The sequence below is a fragment of the Corvus brachyrhynchos genome, unplaced genomic scaffold (assembly GCF_000691975.1).
Source record: "Corvus brachyrhynchos isolate BGI_N302 unplaced genomic scaffold, ASM69197v1 scaffold116, whole genome shotgun sequence".
Lineage (NCBI taxonomy): Eukaryota > Metazoa > Chordata > Aves > Passeriformes > Corvidae > Corvus > Corvus brachyrhynchos.
In genome coordinates this window covers 13,886,092-13,905,441 of record NW_008240221.1, presented here as the reverse complement: position 1 = coordinate 13,905,441, position 19,350 = coordinate 13,886,092, and the positions used below count along the sequence as shown (strand labels likewise).

General features: G+C 48.5%; 1 protein-coding gene across 2 annotated transcripts in view; it reads right to left on the bottom strand.

Moving 5' to 3' along the window:
- The window catches only part of TNFRSF21 (TNF receptor superfamily member 21), a 38,557-nt gene that overhangs the window by 2,763 nt on the left and 16,444 nt on the right, over nucleotides 1-19,350 (bottom strand). Inside the window, exons 4-6 of one of the 2 annotated variants that reach the window (XM_017745034.1) lie at nucleotides 9,726-9,991; nucleotides 2,553-2,606; nucleotides 5-27 (exon numbers count right to left, since the gene is read on the bottom strand). In XM_017745034.1, coding sequence (XP_017600523.1) covers nucleotides 5-27; nucleotides 2,553-2,606; nucleotides 9,726-9,991 — 343 coding nt within the window. The remainder of the gene's footprint in view (nucleotides 1-4; nucleotides 28-2,552; nucleotides 2,607-9,725; nucleotides 9,992-19,350) is intronic. The other variant, XM_008641821.2, reaches the window with a different exon arrangement.

Sequence of the window (19,350 nt, the reverse complement as noted above, 5' to 3'; positions counted from 1 at the left end):
TGGCAGCGCCAGCTTGTCACCTTCCAGCTGTGGGGGGAGGAGAGAGAGGGAAAATCAACGTGGGGGGACGCTACACAATGAGTAACGCCCAAACCCACCTGCACCCTGGCTTTCAAAACACCCCAGCCCACCCTCAGCAAGAGGTGACCCGTTCTGCTGGCCCAGAACAGGCCCAGGAGATGACCCAGGGTGGGCATCAGCACTGGCATTTGGCACATCAGGCAGGAGGGGTAACACAACCCACACCTGGTAGCAGCAACCACTGCACCAGCATGGCACATGCAACCACAGCAGAGCATTTTAGCTTGGTTTTTCTTCTCAGACTCAGTTTATTAAAGCATAAAGCACAGCTCTTGGGGCAAGAGGTGATGATGCCCAAAACCTGCTCCACACCTATTGTTTGCTAAAAGCAAGGCACAGCCTGGCTCGATAGCTCAAACCAGTGCCAAGGCAGCAGGGTGAGGGGCTGTGAGATCCTTCAGGGATCTCCAGTGCAGCATATGGCTCTGACCAGCTCCACTGATCAGCTACACTTCAAATTAATGATTTGTTTGCCCCATGTCACCCTTGCTCCTGGGAGCACTCCATTAAAGCCTGATGGAGAAGTCCACCCCACCAGACTCCAACTTCAGAGCAAGGAAGGACAGGCAGGAGCTGGCACTGACCACAGTGTCACCCAAGTGCCTTTGCTTTTTCCTGTCCTAATGTGAGCCAAGGGCAAACGTTCAGCTCCACAGCTTCAAAGACATCAGGAGCAGAAAGCACTGCTGGGAAGCAGCACCATTTGACAAGTGACAGGACAAGATGAAATAGTTGTGCCAGGGGAGGTTTAGACTGGGTATTAGGAAAAATTTATTCACCAAAAGAGTGGTCAGGAATTGCAACAGGCTGTCCAGGGAAGTGGTGAAATCACCATCCCTGGAGGCATTAAAAAAACATGTGGATGTGGCCGTTGGGGACATGGTTTAGTGGTGGACTTGGCAGTGCTGGGTTAAGGATTTGACTTGATGATCTTAAATGTCATTTCCAACCTTAACAATTCTATGATTCTATTATTTGGGTGCTGGTGTGAACCTGCCTCCTAATTTGACTGTGCTCTGCATGTTTCTTCTTGAAACTCCTCCCTACTTCCATGGCAGCAGCCAACATTATCTATCCTCCTCTATCTCTCAACATTCCCCTCAGGGTGCAAATCTCAAGCAGAGCATTTCTACTTCCTGTTCCCTGCAGAGATGAGTCGCCTGGGCCAGCATCCTCACATCCCTGGCTAGCAGCTTGGGCACCTCTGCAGGTCACCAGGTCCCTCTAACCAGGTTGCTTTAAGGGCCATCCAATATTTAACCTTTTTCCCAAACCCTGTGTCCCTGCTTGACCTGCCAGGGAAAAGAACTGCAAGCCCTGTCCACATGCAATCCCCTCTCCCAACAGCATTTCACAACCCTGTTTTCTCCTTGTATAGAGGAAAGATCAGGCTATTCCTAACAGGCTTTTGCCTACAACCCAGAAATAAAATGCAAAATTGGGATTAAAGGCTGTGGGAAAGGGAGCTGCTGAGCCACCTCCACGCCAGCATGGATGTGCCTGAACATTCCTCATCCGTGTCAAGGAATTCGCCACCCACAAATCACATGTCTGCTGGGGCGCCCATTAGTTCACATTAAATTAACATTGAAGCCTGTTCCTGGTAGAATAAAAGGGGTTTTTTTTCTCCACTCATTGAAAATAAACAGGGGAGGATTTGTTCTAGCTCAGTGCATGATGCAATAGGCATGTTAAAAATAAAAGTCAGCTTTAATTTTTAATTAAAAGAATCTGCCTTCTCCTCTGAAACTCCCTTTCCAGTACAGGTCATCATGGAGAATCAGCTATGGCCATTAAGGGAGAATATCAAGGGAAGGACCAGTACAGCAGCTGGCCACTTTCCAAATTGTAATATGCTCTGATATGCCCTTTTAAAATAACACAGGCTTTAGGGGTTAGTTTTCCCTTGTGCAGCTCATCTACCTAATATCCAACCACAAACCCACCTAACCAATTCACAAAAAAGAGCCTGATGACTGAGCAGCAATTGGCCAAGGGAGGGCAGGGAGCTGACAGCTGCCCCAGCTCTGTCCTCCCAGAACCAACTCATTTCGAGTTTAATTAAACAGCTGCTAAAACACGCTAGGAAAGACAAAATCACCCGAGGTTATTTGATTGTAGCCCCCCCGGGAGCCCAAAGCTTTCCAAATAGCTGAACAGTTGCAAGCTTGAGGCAAAGCAAACAGAATGCTTGGATGCGTGTTAATGTTTAAACCACGGGAAGAAATCAACTGGGAATCAGGGCTTTGAAAGACCAGGGAATGCAAAAGGTTGCTGGGAGGTGAAGCCTGCGGAATAGGTGTAAAAACACACTATTCACAGCCTATGACTCACTGCCTTGAAACCATCTTGGCCATTCCTATTTTTGTGAACGGTGGTGATTGAGTGAAACCACGCTCTGGCTGGGAAAAAAGCCCACAAGAAACCCTCTTGCAACCCTTTTGCCTTTCCAGAGCCATGGGATTTCTCACCTTTACATCCTCGTTGCTGGGCTCCTGCACTTGCCACTGGGGCTGCATCTGCACCTGCACAGAGAGACACGGGGGACGCTGTTAGATGCAGTCCAGAATGGAAACCAAAGGCACTGCAGTGGCTTTGTAATATCAGCAGCCTCCTACAACCATCAGAGGTGCTCTGCCAGGTATTTTTTTTAAGTTTTGTTTGTTTTTTGAGCACTGCATCAAGAGATTTTCAATGACAAAAAAATATTAATTAAAAAGTCCTAAAAGCTCCTGTGTACTTGCAGCCCTTTAGACTGCGGTTCAAGCACCAGCATCCTCTTGGATACCAATGTTGGGAAGGTGCTCTAGGCAGCTCAGGGTGTCTGAAGGTCCTTCCTACAAGGAAGAAAAGGGGGCAAAAGGGGATGGGGGCAGGAGAAGACATAGGCTTGGCTTTGTTTTCTTTCACAGCTGCTCTCAGCAGCTCTGTTTGAATGGGTTGGTCCCATTAGCTGCCTCCGTTTTACAGTACTGCAATAAAAGCTCAGCTCAGACAAACAGAAACTGCAGCTGCTGTGCTAATATTAGGAAGGAGCAGCAGTAAGCACTAAAAAACACCCTTCCCTCAGGCGATGCTTCCCAGCAATTCCTCCTGCCGCAACCAGGCGGGAACAAAAGCGAGTGGCAGGTTGGCTGCTGCTGAGGGTGGCTGTGCACCCTCCGGGATGTGGGGGGGATAAATTTAGAACCGAGGCAGCCACTTCCCAGATTCCCTGCCAGAAGATGACACTCGGCTGACACCAGCCCTTATTCCCAGGTCTGCGATGCCTCCATAGGGAATGCAGGAAGAAAAACCCCGGCACGTGAAGCAGGGTGGGCTGGGCAGCAGCCCGGCACAGGTGATGCTCCAGGCACAGAGTGGTGCTGGTGTGGGATGCTTTTGCTGTGAACCCCACAGGCACAGGGAGGATCCCTTTGGATCAGCAGCTTCATGGTGCACAGGGTGTTTGGGATCCACCTTGAGGGCAGACAGACCCTGGCAGGTAAAACACCACTGGCAGGGTCATGAGCTCGCACGGAGGTGTTGGAGAGGGGCAGTGATGGTGTGTGGTACTGCAGAGCAGGAGGCATGTCCTCTGCCAGGATGGGAAGGCCAGAGGATGCTGGGGTGGGAAAGTCCAAATTTCCTCTCTGTGCCCTTCACCTCACCTGTGTGTTTTCAGAATGCTTGAGCCACCTCTGTGGTGGAGCCTCCTCCCTCACCACCATGCAACCCTGGGGAAGAGCTACTCAAGTCAAGCCTCACACAACTCGGGATGGGAAATGCTGGCTCTGGGCGGGGGGGGTTAGATGCCACAACCAAAACTCCAGCCACCCACAGAGGAAGCAGCTCTTCCCCAGCAAGCCCTGCCCTGGCTGTCTGTGGGCTGAGTGCTTCTCCAAGCAGAGTCCGGGAGAGCCCTTTCTATGAATTTGCCCACTCACTCTTTAACTCAAACCATAATGAAGAGGTGACGAAGCCCTGATGAGGAGTTTCCAAACCCAATTACAGTCTGAGTTAGTCGATACTGAGTTTGACTAGTAGAAGAAACCATCTTCTAGTTTCCTCTTGTGCTCCCAAACCCATTACACTGCAAACACAGAGACCCCAGGAGATGTGGCCACCACAGCAGGGAAACCTCAAGTATCTTGCATATATAAAGTTTACATTGTTTCTCTTTGCATTACTTTATGAATGATTACATTTTGTTTATTGCACGTTCCCCGGCATAGTTCAAACCCAACCTCAGTCTGCTGAAAATTAAGTCATGGCTTAGAGCAAACCTGGAGCAATGCCCACTCCAGCAAAATCCAACCAGCCCTACGCCTTCCACAGGGCTCTGGCCACTTCACCCTACAACTTTGGGCCTCAAGTGAAACCTGATGCAAATCCAGAAAGCAATTTTATTATTTTTCTGGCTGCCTGGGCACTTCCCAGCCCTCAGACCGCAGCCCCCTCCGGCTAGGAAATCCATCCAACCGCTTTACCCTCACTCCACTGCTGACACGTGAACGCAGCACAAACTTAATTCCTAATTACTGGGCCCAGCCCAGTCCTGCACTGCCAGAAGAGGAAGTGAAGGGGATGGGTTGGAGCTGACAGGGGCCAGGTCTGAGGAATGCTGCTCCAGCCTCTTCCCTCCCCCCTCTGAGGGTTCTGACCTGTGAAAGAGCAAGAAACGGAGCCACAAGGCACTGCCACAGCCACGTGCCTGGACACGGGGCTGCTTTCACATCCTCTTCTCCTCTGAAATACCCCAAACCCCACATCTTAACCTTGCACCAGCCCCAGGTCTGACACATCTGCTGACTCATGGGATTATCTGCAGCATGAAATTAGCCACAAAATTAAACCTTGCTGGGCTCGGGGCTGCAGCCTCCCCCTCTCCACTTTCACCATCTCCCTTATTCATGTTTTGTGCTTTCTTTCAGCTTTGCTGAGGCTGCGCTGCTGAATGCCCTGAGAGAGGCTGTCTGCTTCCTTCCATCCAGCCCCTGAAATAATTCAGCCGAGGCCAGCAGAGCCATAAATAAAACGATAAGAGCTTAAAGCACTGCTCACAGCAGGAAACTCAGGGGAGCCAATACGGCCTGGCTGTGCCAGCTCCACCCCAGGCCACCCCAGGTGAGTGCAGAGCGCCTTGGTAGCTGCAAAATGCTGTTATGCACCAAAAAAAAAAAAATCTCATTACCTAGTGGATACTGGTTTTTTTCTGATTTTAACCCCCAAAATGGAGAACTGAAGTTTTCTGGGATGGCAGGGGTAGAAACCTCTCCCTTATTCCCCTCTCTTCCTCCTACTTTTGTTGTCAGCACCACTAGTTTGCGATGTGCCTATGCTTGCTAAGTAGTGCCTAGGCTTGCTGCTGCCTGGCAAACCTGCCTGCGAGGGGACAGATTTTGCAAACCTTGAGTCCAACAAACATGCTAGGGACAGGCTTTAACAGGAGCCCTGTGAGCTAAATGCATCTCCAAAAACCTTCCCACAGCTTCTGCACTTGCTGTATTTTCTGGCTCAGCTCCAAAAAACCCCAAGCAAAATGATTCAGAGGGCTAATCCCGGTTTAACCTAAATTCATCCAGCGCCATGCAAAACCAGCATAATCTCCCACAGCTAAAAAAGCAGGCAAGTCTGCAGCAGAGCTTTTCTTCACCTGAAGGAAAATGTTCCTGCCTCGTGCCGTAATGCTCCAGAGACTCCCAGTAATTCCTCTATTCCTATCTGGGGTTGTAAATATTTGGATTTGGGAGCACAAAAGGCTGCCAAAGGAACCGGGCACTACAGGAGAGAGCAGCTTTGCCTCCACAGGTTTTACAAGATGAAGGCAGACACCAGATAAAGGATTTAGGACAAGGATGCAATAGTGGGTGGGATGGGATGTGTTTAGGGTACTAATTTGCCATCTGAGAGCTACAGCGTTCAGTAACAATTTTTACCCATGACTTGCAGATGTCAGTGCTTTCTTATGACATACGGATCATGGGGAGAGATAGGGAAACTCCATTTTGCACCCAGGGATGCTGGGCAGAGCCAAAGGCATCCCAGACAGCATAGCCCTCCTGCATCCATCCCTCCTGGGCTCATGTAGGACACACCAGCATGCGTTGGAGACTTGCTGTCGGCTCCAGTCACCCTAAGGGCATCATGCTGTTACTTGGACTCACAAAATGGTTTGGGTTGGAAGGGATCTTAGAGCTCATCTTGTTCCAACCCCCTGCCATAAGACAGGGACACCTTCCCCTGGACCAGGTTGCTCCAAGCCCTCTCCAACTTGGCCTTGAACACTTCCAGGGATGAGACATCCACAACCTCTCTGGGCAACAGCTGCAGGGAGGATGCGTGCATTTGCATTGCTTATGAGAGTCCTCACTCCCTCCACAGCACCAAAACCTCTTTTATTCTTTTTTGCTGGGTTTTGGGTTTTTTTGAAAGACTCCTTCTGCAGGGCTGGAGAGCACAGACCCACTCACCACCAACAGGGTGACCTGCTCCTCTGGATCAAACCACTTTGGTGCAGAGAGAAACTGCCACAATTTGTCTGCGTTTGGATAGACCAATCACCCAGAGTCAAACCTCAATTAGTGCTAATTAAAGGCTTTCCAACCAGCAGATTAAGAAAACTCCCGAAGATCGACCTCCATGCCTGCTCTTGGCATTGAGCTCTTAGGCTTCCTGGGCTGCTGTGATGATGATGAGCCACCAGCACAATTCTCTGGGGATTTGGTCTCCCATGCACAAGCTGCCTTCCGCATCCGCTGCAGGGCCATTGTATCACCACCCACATCAACAGTGCAGGAGCCAGCTGAGGGAGAAGAGGCAGACAGGTTCCAGTAGGTAGCACCTCACAGAAACACAGTGTGCTGTCGTGCTGTATCTGTACCCTGGGCTGCTGCCAGGCTGTGACAGCCCACACACAGCTCCACAATCTCAAAGGCAGGAGAATGTCCAACTCCTAAGGTTGATCATGAGGGATGCTCATCTCAAAAAGCCCAATTTTTTAAAGAGGATGTGATAGCTTGGGTGTGTTATAAATGAAATTGGTAATTCGTGCTTGTGTACATAAATGTATATATTAATTGTACAAATAAAACGCCTAAGCCCAAACCCCAGGCCGGGGACTGAGAAAATTTCGCAAGCCTTGGCAGCAGCAGAGAAGACAATATGGCCAGGAACTAATCAGCATACGAAAGAATCTATCTCGGGGTGGAGGTAGACCTTATTTGGAGCTATTAACACCACACCTGATGAAACTGATTAACATCTCGGAGTCGTTAAAGGAGTATCCCATTCCGGGAACTAAGAATAACTGTTCCAGGAATCAGAGATGGACCATTCATCATCCAAGATGGACAATTCATCAGACCCAGGAAACGCTTTGTGCAGTCCAACTTCGGGACAAGAAAACATCATGAATATGCTAAACTGCGAGAAGAATAGAATTAATTCGGACTCTGCCCAAGAACTGTGTAAGAAGGAACCAGCCAAGCAACATTTGTGAACTTGGGGATCTGACACGATAGAGAGGTCAGATCTGTGTTCACCCAGCTCCGATCCTGGGCTCGGGGCTGACCTTTTTCCCATCGTGGCTTTCTGTGTGACCGATCTTTCAGCTGCGGAATAAAATCTATTTCTTTATTAAATTTAATTTGGCTGAATTTCTTTACTTCAGGTGAATTTGTTAAAAAACAGCTCCTTTGCTGAAATAAGCCAAATTTCTTATGTGGACTCGAGACACCTGCTCAAAAGATCAACAACCCAGTTTTACCCATTTCTAGAAAAACAAGTGAAACTGATGGGGAACCACCCAAGGATCCAGGTGTGCATGCTGGATACTGGAGAAGACAACACACTGTTTTAAAAAACAAAGAGACACAGGAAAGCTGGTTGGGAAATTCAGGAGACTTGCATACAGTTATCCCTGAGATTTGGGTTTGCTCATTCTCTGGAGCATCTGCTCGCTGTATTTTCAGAGTTATGGGCACAGCTTGTGGTTACTGCATCATTGGGAGTCCTCCACTCTGACAGGTCACCCCATAAACCCTGCTCCTGGAGCCACCACCTGCATTTCTGTGCTGTTTGATAAGCACAACCTGATGGTCTTGGCCAAAAGAGCCAGGGGCATTCAGCACTGCACAGCCCAAGTCTGTTAATTATGCAATTATGCGTCGTGCTGAGGAACAAGCCCTGTGTTTTATCAAATGTCCTTGCCCAGAGCTTTGTCACAGTATTCAAAGTCAAAGCAGTAACTACAAGGACGGAGGTTACTACCTGCTCCAGGAGAGCAAGAGGACAACATGTCCTTCTGGGACACTGCACATGCCAGGAACTTTAATTCACATGTGCAAAATGGCAATTTTCTCTCCCTCTCTTCTCTCCCTAAACATAGCTTTGTCTTGGGTTTTTAATTATATTTTTTCCATCAATGAGAAGGCCACATGCTGCTTAGCTACTGGGAGGTGAAAGGTAAAAACCAGCAACTGAGCAGGAGAGATCAGGCAGCTGGCAAAGCCAGCCTATCCAAGATGTGGGCAGGAAGCTCAGCACACAACTGACTCAGGGTCTTGGAAACACAAGCCCAGGGCTCCTGCCAACACATCCCAACTTCTGATTTCACACAATAGTCACAAGGGAACAAGGTGTTTCATACACTAAACAAAATAATTTATGTGACACAGTGAAGGGATCAAACAAAGTAATTTAAGATATGCAACACAGTGAAGGGATCACAGTCCCATGTATAGGGGAAAGTTTGTGATGGTCAAAGCAGGATTTGGGAATCCCCTGCCCTGACAAACGCTCTGCTTCGTAAGCTCTCCTCTAAGTGAAGGTCCACCTTGCCAGGTCCCCACCAAGAGCCCAGAGAGGTCTGCAAGCACCCACCTACTCCTCTTTGGGTCTGGGTCACTGCTAAGACAATGGGAAATGTTTCACCAACCAGTTTAGGGGGAAGAGCTGTGCCTCAGCCACCCCCACCTCCATCTGTATCTTGTCCCATTGGCTTCTACGTTCAGAAAAAGCCCCACTCATCACCTTTCAAACACTTCTAGGAGTCCACCGAGTTATCAGAGCCAAAAACTGAAACAAGTAAGGCAGCAGTGGCCAAAACAATCTGCAAAGGTCACTGAAGCACCTCCCTATGTCTTACACCTGGCCAAGAACCTACTGCAGAACTTTCTGCAGCAATTTATTTATTCTCCCGAAATATGGGACAGTTTGTTTTAAGGCCAGAAGTGCCAAAGAAGAACAACTTTGCAAGACTGCATGCATGGCCTCCCCCATGCCACCAGTCACCATCTTGGAGGAAGCAATACTTAGTGCTCAAGGATATTTGGCCCTTCTCACAAATCCACAGCATTTGAGAGCAAGTTTAAAGAGGGATGCATTTTCCTCCATGTCCCTGGCACAAAGCGCTCAGGTACAGATCCTCCTGGTGATCTTCAACAGTATGTGCAAAGCATAGGACTCTAGAGCTCATCAGAACATTGACTGAGATTTGAGGCAAACCTTGGCAAAGCCTCGCTCAAAAGCAATGCACAACTTCAACATAAACCCCTGAAGAGAGGGAGCTACTTGGCCATGAGCTGCACTCGAGGCCACAACTGCATCCCATCCCACCACATCTCGCAGGGTGTGACCTGCACCAAAGCCCAGCCCGGCGTTACCGGCGTGGTGTCCTCCATGAGGCCGCGGATCTTCTCCACCACGTCGTTGCGGCGGTGCTGGCGGAGCGCGCTGATGAGCTGGGCCAGGCTGGCCTCGGGCCCGCGGATGGTCCAGTGCTGCAGGGCGGCGTAGGCGCGCTCGTGGTCGGCCGCGTAGCCGTTGGAGAAAGCCGCCACCTCCCGCTCGCTGGCGTTGCACAGGAACTGGTAAATGTCCTTCCACTGGCTCCCCACCTGGGCTGCCACCAGCTTGAGGATGTCGATGCCTGTGGGGCAGAGAAACCACAGGTGAGGCAGGGAGGTCTGCAGACATCAGCTCTAGCAAAGCTTCTCTCATCCCCAAATGGCCACACTTTGCTTTTTTTGGGTAGGTCTTTGAGATTTTGTTGTTGTTATGATTATTTTAAGACCTTGATGAGTCCAGGTTGCAGAGAAGCAGCACTCATAATATGGTCAACAGCTGCTATGCATGTAAAGGGTGACAGACCCCATCAGTTAATCCAACACACTCTAAAATCAATAATTTAACTGTAAAATTTCCTGCACTCTTTAGCACAGGAAGACCCTGGGTACTCATCTACCACACAGCTGCAGGAACAGGGCAGAAGAGCACACGCTCACCCACATGCCTGCATCGAAGCCACTGCCTTGAAAAAGAGCTGGATTAGGAGGTGAGTCACCAAAGCACCTCTATAAAGATGAGTATTTCCATAACAAGCAGCTAGGATTGCAATCAGAGCCATTTCCAGTGCAGACTGGTGGGATGACTCAGTCATGGGGTGGGAGACACTGCACCAGGTGAGCACTGGGTGAATGGAAGATCTGGTAGGAAACCAGAGAGCAAAAAGGCAGTTTCCCCCAGAAAAGCATTTGAGACATCCTGGCTCAAGACAGTGAGGGTTTTCTCTGTGTAGGTCAGGGAGCAATGCAAACAGCACACTTATCCTTGAGCCTCCTACAGGTCAGGAGTTAAAGATTCAAATAAAGCTGTATCTCCTCCAAAATAACTAATTAACCCCGTTTTATCAAGCTGAGCAACACCCTGCTTCAAACAGCAACATGAAGGGTCAGCATCGGTGAGCCGCAAAGAGAAACTCACTTTTTCCAGAGAGATAACCACACCTTGGGTTTCCCCTGTGGCTACAGGGAGCACTTCCTGCAGGCACAACAGCAAAAATAGCTGCTTACAGAAGAATATCATAGTCAGGGTCTTTCCAGCTGGCCTAAAAGTTAACAATTTCTAATGCAGTTTAGCTCAACCCTTCCAACTGCACCTTCAGTTCACAGCTCTGATACAGCAAAATGTATACACACAAAAAAACCCTATAAAAATTATACAGACTGATATAGATATCCTTTTTTATATATGTGCATGTGTATATACACACGGATATATGGTACACATCTTTATATCTCACTACGTATTACATAAATATTTTATAAAGATATGTGTACATATATGTGTATGGTCTAGACACCAGGTGCCCACCAAAGCTGTTCTATACCTGCCCTCCTCAGCTAGGAAGGGGACAGAAAATATAACAAAATATAACAAAAGACTCATGGGTTGAGAAACAGGTAGGGAGAGATCCCTCACCAGTGACTTTCATTAGCAAACCAGACTCAGCTTGGGGAAATCAGTTTGACTTTTTGCTAATCAAAGCAGAATAGGGTAAGGAGAAGTAAAAACTAAATCCCTTTCCACCCACCTCTCCTTTTTTCCCAGGTTTAACTTCACTCCTGAATTCTTTCCCTCCTCCCCTCAGCAGTGCAGGGGGACAGAAAATGGGATTTGCGGTCAGTCCATCACACATTGTCTCTGCTGCTCCCTTCTCCTCAGAGGGAGGAATCCTCACACTCTTCCCTTGCTCCAGCACGGCTCCCATCCACAGGTCCTGCCAGCAAACCTGCTCCCACGTGGCTTCCTCTCTCCCCCTCCTTTTTCACTGACCCTGGTGTCTGCAGAGCTGCTGCTCTCACATGTTCTCACTCCTCTCTCTACTGGCTGAAGTGAACAGGTTTTTTTGCTCCTCTTTTTAAATCTCTCACATGTTCTCACTCCTCTCTCTACTGGCTGAACAGGTTTTTTTGCTCCTCTTTTTAAATCTTTTGTCCCAGAGGCACTCCCACCCTCCCTGATGGGCTCAGCCTTGGACAGTGGTGGGCCCGTCCTGGAGCTGGCTGGCATTGGCTCTCTTGGACATGGGGGAAGCTTCTGGAAGCTTCTCAGAGAAGCCACCCCTGTAGCCCCCTGCTACCAAAACCTGACCATACAAACCCAATACAATATACACACACGTATAAAGTATCTATTCAGCCTGATATATTTTTATATGTGTTTGTGTATATCTGTGTATATATTATTCATACTTCTGTATATCTCTATATATAACATAGGTATTTTACATATATATATGCTTATATAAAAAGAAGTATATAAAAACATATAAAGCTTCACTAAGATATTTTTGACCAAACCTCTTCTCACTTAAGGAAAGCTTATCAAATCTGCTATATATACACTTTAGTTTTCACTTCCAAACTAGATAACACAGCCATGAGCCCACAGTTCTTGGAGCATCCACAGACAGTGCTAAACCTGCTCTAAATCAGGAACACCAAATTGCAAACCACATTTGGTACTTCCCCACCCTCCTCCCACCACAACCACCACACCTCCCTCCCCAGCTGTTTACAGACACGTGCTTGTACCATCTCACATGGAGTTGTGAGAGCCAGGACTTCTCCTACCATAAAACCTTGGCTCACCTGCCCAGCATGGGGGATGCAGCCCACCCAAAAAAACCCAAGCCAACCACAGGGCTTGGTTCTAACTATGGAGAAAAGGCTGTGAACCTGCTACTGGGGTTTATTCGGGAGTTATTAATGTGACTCAGATCATTAGATGCTGGTACCCATCGCACTATGACAGTGTAACAGGAATTAAGCCTGGTTTTGTTAATGCTTCCCATTACTCAGATGAAAACCCAGTGGCCCTCAGCTCAAGGGACTGAGCTGTGTGCTTCCAGGTAAATCCCAAATTCCTCTCCATCCATGAGTTTGCATCCAGGTTGGCTGTCCAGGACAGGCAGCCCAGACCACGCTGGTAGCCAGGCCCTTGTGCCTTCTGATATCACATTCCTGGGTTGTTACGAAGCCCAAAAGACAACTCGGGTTTCAAGTCAGGTCCTTTAAAGCAGCAAATCCAAGTGCTTTTAGCATAAAAGCAGCAAAATGCCAGATTTATGCAGCACTGTTTGATTTTATCACTCAGTCCAGGAGATTAAAAAAAAGTAAAAATCTGTGAATACAAGGGCAGAAAAAGCTCTGCAAGGCTTGTGCACCAAGGTAATGACAGCAATGCAGAGAGGGATGAGCATGTCTGGTACTGTATATATCCATATATAGATATATATATGGATAACAACTTATGCAAGTTACAGAGATATATATAGGTATATATAGAGAGTATTTAAGTCATTATCTCACTGTATAAATCTTGCAGAGCTTCTTTACTCTCATATTCAGCAATTATTTTTTGCTAGGTTGATATATACACCCACAGAGAGAGAGAGAATGCTGCCTATTTTTTATGTACACACACACACATCAAATGAGCAGCACCAGGTCCCCCTGCCAGTGCTGCCCTGCAGTGAGACAATGAGTTATGGCTGGGTCGGAGCCTTGCCCACACCCACTCCCACGCACACCAGACACACAGAAGGATTAAAACATAATCTGCTGGTTTATGACCCCTGTGTGGCACATCTAGTCAGCCCAGAAAAGGAAAAACCCATATACTACCTGGTCCCATGTACGTATTTAATGCTGACAAATCCCAGTGTTTACAACTGCTGTACTGGTGAGAGAAGTTTGCAGCTGCTCGCAGCTTGATTTGCACCGGTTTTATGCGGCAGCACGACATTTATGTCCAAATGTTCTCGCTCAGGATTTATGACAAAGCGCTCATGCTCCTACTGACATTTTCAAGTTTAGTATACTTAATCTCACCATTCAATAAATTGGGCCCATAAACATGTTTATATCCCTTGGCAATAACATCCCAGGGCACGAGAACACACCAGGCAGCAGAGGACTTAATGGCGCGTAATAATCTTTGGAGAACAAATGTTCCATTAAAAATGAATTTGGAAATGTCTACCTTAATACTATAAGAACCTTAAACTCATTTTCTTGCAACTATTAAATGAATTTAAGGCCCATATGTTCACTACATCCACTACAATATTGTGCAAACAAAACCCCAGAGAGATATGAAGAGATGCAGTCGAGAGTGCAGATTTGGCTCCAGTCAGTAAGAAAAACACTGCTCCCTCTGTTCTTAAAAAATAAGATTAAACCCATTACATGACAAGCTGCGGCTGCATGCCACCAAGTATTACTGCTCACACTAAAATAAAATGGTAATGCTTGTAATAAGCTTACCATCCTACTACTTCCATGTTTCCAGAAGTCCTACAAGTTGCTTTGCTGAGCACTAAGACTGCTGGAGCATCCTGTTGGGATGGGAAGGTGCCTACCACAGCGCGTGGAGCAAAAATCACAGCTCCACCATAGGCCCTGGATCTTCTCCCTCTCCCTGAACCATGTGGACCTGCTCCCACCACGCTCAACTGCACACCAGGGCTGGAGATGGTGCTCAAAGACACCCAGACCGCAGCAATCCCAAGTAAAATGGCCAAACTCAGCAGAGATGGTGCTTTAACCCACCTGTTTCATGCTTCCCATGTGAGGCTGGTCACAGCCACATTGGTGCTATGCTAAAGCTGCTCCAAGCTTGCCACAGTCTGAATCGTCCTTCTTTTTACCACAGGCCACAGGAACAGCCTGGGAGAGCTGTCACCATCCTGCTGCTGAAGTGGGAGACACCACCACCACCCCCCTCCATCATGATGTCAGGAACCATCACCACTGATCACCCAGCTCTGCTCATGCCTCAGACAGTGGAATTGAAGAGGAATGCCCACAGCTGCATCTGGCTGAGCTGTGTTTTCCATGGTCAGCCCAGAAGAGGCAAGGACAGATCTGAAGGATCCAGGACATCCATACGTGTCTCAGGTACCTGAGCAGGTGGCATTTCAGTTGCCATTATCTTAACACTGCAAGTCTCTAAATGCTGTGCTGGGCTACACCATGTAGCCCCCTATTATTTTAAGGTGGTGATGAGCACTCCTTCACGCCAGGACAAGGCCAAGATGTTGTGCACAGGCCAGTGAGAAGCCCAAGGGAGTATGTACACACATGGGAACACAAGCACAACCAGGCCCACCTACAGCCAGGCGAAACTGGGACAAAAGGAGACAAGTCTGGAAATGGACAAATGCATCCAGAGTGGCACAAGCAAAGAAAAGTCCAGCTCATCTACAAAGATGCTGAGCTGAAGGGAGGACTTTTCTGGAGAGGCAGGGCCCCAGTTCTCTACAACCTTCTGTCAGGCAGCTGTAGAGAAGGATAAGATCCCCCCTGAGCCTCCTTTTCTCCAGGCTAAACTCCCCTATCTCCCTCAGCCACTCCTCCTCAGACTTGAGCTCCAGCCCCTTCACACCTGCTCCATTGCCCTTCTCTGGACACTGCTCACCTGTCTCATGTTCCCCATAAACACGATTTCAGTTTATTCAGTGACTTCCACTTGCTTGTTTTGAATCTGGTTCAAGATTTTTCTCACTCATTTCCTGCTCCTTCAGATGTGCCCCGCCTCACTGCAGTATAGTTTGATGTAGACAGAGCAATCAGTCCTTCTACGTCACCAAGGTGGTCATCAAACACGCACTTGGGACTTGGCTGAGCTTTAATGCCTTGTTCTGGACAAGCCTCACTGGTCTCCCAAGCCGTGCTATTTGCAGGTTGGACACAGACCCAGTTCTTCAGCATCATTTGGCCTCAAGCAGGGCAAGGAGCCAGTGCGGTGTGGGACTGTGACCAGCAGTGCTGGCACGCTCACATACAGCACCTGCAAGGCACCATTTCTCTTCTCTGCCATTTTTTTTTCACATCTTCAAGCAAACTTGAGAGCAGAGGAAGAGCTGCCCCACCAAGGTGACACCCCAGCACCTAGCAGCAGATGCTCAAACCACAGCCACAGAGGTGCTGAGGCTCCTTCCTCTCCCCACCCTCTCACAAATGAGATGTCATTGTTTTTGTTCTCAGAGCTCAAGTCAAACAACATTTGGTGTTTTTCACAAGAGTGCTCCTTAAGAAAATGCCACCTTTAAGGGGAAACCTCATGCTCAGAGAGCCCCCAAGCCACGTGTCCTTTCACCCCATTAGTACTGAAGGGACAAAGGGCATAAAAAAGGATTAACACAACATCAGTTCAGGTCTTATAGGTGCCTTATACAGCTGGGAAGGAAAGCTCAGGAGATCTCCCAGGACCTATGGCATACACAGTCTCATGGAGAGAGCAGCTCATCAGCCCAGGGTTCCAGAGACAGCTTCATGAAAGGCTGGATTTCAGGAGACTCCATGCTCCAGCTCTTCATCACCAGGGGCAGGTCCCACCAGTTCACTCATGACAGCTGGGGGAACTGACCTCCACCACCTCAGTATCAATCTGAGCCGGAGCACCTGGAGCTTCCGCCACCTACAAGCTGACAGAGGTATTCCAGAGATGGGCAGTATTAATCTGTGCACCACATGCTGTGACAAATCCTGACTGTGACAGGCAGGCTGGATGAAGCACCACAGACAGAGCACAGCCCAAGGGCACACATAAGTCAGACAGAAAAACCACAGTGATGCAGCCCAACCCTCCCCTGCACCCAGATAAAAGCTCCAAATCACTGCAAAGCCAGCTCTGCTCCTGAGCTCAGCCCACCTCCCTTCTCCAAATATCCTCCTGACTCATGTGAAACACAGCCACAGCAGCCTATTTTTATGTCTGAGCACACACTGAGAGCCTGTACAAGCAAGCCAGGATGCGGCACATCCACTCTCCAGCTGACAAGATACCACAGCTCAGCCAAACCAGGACTCAGAAATCCCAAGTGCACAACACACCTTTCCAAAAAGCAAAAATTCCACCAACCGCTGCCGAAAAGGGAAGGTTATTGGAAACTCAGTTCCTCCCCCTGCCACTCAAAATACACTTCAGGTCCTAAATGAGGAAGTTTGAAGATGTGCCAGGTCCTGCACCTGGGTCAGGACAATCACCAGTTATTGGCACAGGCTGGAGGATGAAGGGGCTGAGAGCAGCTCTGCCAAGGACTTGGAGGTGCTGGTGTGCTGCGTCCAGCTCTGGGGTCCCTAACATAAAAAGGACGTGGACCTTTAAATCAGGTCCAGAGAAGGCCACAAAAATTGTCAGAGAATTGTCAGAGAAGCACCTTTCCTAAGAAGAGCATTTGTTCAGTCTAGAGAAGAGAAGGCTCCGGGGTGACCTTACTGCAGCCTGCCAGTAGCTGGAGAGGGACCTTGAACATGGGTGTGTAGTGACAGGACAAGGAGGAAAGAAGGAATGGCCTAAAACTGAAAGAGGGAAGGGTTAGATCGGAGATTCAGAAGAAATTCTTCCCTGTGAGGGTGGTGAGGCCCTGGCACAGTTTGCCCAGAGAAGCTGTGGCTGCCCCATCCCTGGGCAGGTTCAAGGCCAGGTCGGATGGGGTCTGAGCAACATGGTCTAGGGGTTGGCATCCCTGCCCACAGCAGGGGGGTAGGAACCACCTGATCTCTGGAGGTCCCTTCCAGCCCAAACCTTTCCATGACTAACAAGAACCTTTGTCAGACAGAAAGAAAGGACACACTCACAAAGACTTTTTAGTGATAGGGTAGTTTTCCCAACCATGGAGTAGAGGGCTGCTATCAGACCTTCTCAGGAGCCAGTGATTCATATCCTTAGCAAGAGCTGTTAGGGCAACAAACCACAAAATGGTATGTTTGGAGTTTGTTTTTGTTTTTTTTTTAAAGGCAAAACCTAAAATCGTGCAAGGCAGAAGGGGACTTCTAACAATCATTTCCTACAAGCTATCCGGAAAATACCCAAACCAGGCGGTGGAGAGAGGTCTGTGATCAGCCACATGCAGTTATGAACATGTTTCCAACCTGGGAACTTGAGAATCAGCACAAGACCTCCTTTCCCAATACATTATGTGGAAGTCACCCCTGTAACAGCAACTTGGTCCAACCCTCCTGGGACCCATCTGAGCTTCTGCCCACCACCACAGGATGTTACATCAGGGACCCACAGAGTGGACTTGCTCTTGCTTTCGTTTGCATGAGAATGGCCAGCATAAGTATTTTATGCAATTATTAAATTTTAAATGGCTTTTGCAGAGTTAATCTTCATTATAACCCTCTGGGACAGCTGGTAACCCTGAGCACACACACTGCCACAGCCAGAGCCATATAAATATCCAGACACCCACAGATGCCAACCCGAGGATTAAATTCACCTCCTGCATTTTTTTTTCTCCCAGTCTTGGAGAGCAAGGAAAAAACAACAAAAAAATCAACCTCGTTATTCGAGGAGTGATGTGTGAGAGCCTCACTGATGTGTGAAATCACAGTCCCCCCCGGCACTGGAACTGGTGTCGGGTTTTTGGCAAAAACACCCTGGGCTCAGAGCAGTTTTCTGCAAGGACAATCCTCCTCTCCTGCAGAGCTGCCCTGCCTCTCATGCTCAGCCCTACACCTTAATGGGCAGGCACAAATCCCAATCCCTCATTAAATTAATACAGGGGCCACCCAGGAATTGTGACCATGGGATAATTTGGGTTTTCTCTCCTTTTCTGAAGCAGATTTGGGAGCAAATGTTCCAGCTTCCCAGGGCAGCTCCCCACAGCCCTGTGCATGCTGCAGATAGATGGCTCGTGTAGCAACACACATTAAAAGTGATCTAGCACCAGTCTTTAGTGCTAACACAATAAGGCTGAGGAACAGGAGATGATAAAACCTGCACATGATTAGGTTTCTTCTTCTCTAAGCAGAACAGCAGCTTCCCACGTTTGCACTTTCCAAGGCTCCCTTTCATCATGAAGCCCTGGTCAGCTCTTGCACATGCCCTCTGGAAATCACATAGCTTCCCAAAAGGACAAGATGATTTTTGGGCAAACCTGAACAATGTTTTACATTGGGTGTTTTGAGGAAGACGGTGTTCTGAACTTGTCAGATGCCACCCCAACATTCCCATGCCAGAGGTTTGTACTGCAGATGAAGAGTTGCTCCATCCCACCCGAAGCAGAGCACTGTGCCCGTGTAGGAGCAAACACAGCACGAAATGCAGCAGAACAAGCTCCAGTGAGGGAGCATCCATACTCCTTGTGGTACCCGGTACATTCCTGCCTCTTCCAATTTAACCACCTCCCCTTCTGCCCAGGTCTCACCCTGTGGAGGTGGACAGGCTGTCGTCAGAGGACCAGCAGTGATCTCCACATCATCAAGCTGCAGATGCCAGAGGAGAGACTGCTTTGGAAAACAAAAACAAACACAACACCTTCTGCCTCTCTGTTTTGGCAGGAGGACAGAAATCAATCCCTCATCTCATGCTCTGCCTGCCAGAGCCGTATTAGGGTTTGCACACAAGCCCAGGGCTGCTCCTCTCCAGGCATAGCTGCAATTACCAAATTATGTCAGCAGCAATGGGCACACCTGCCCTCCTGAGATGCTCTGG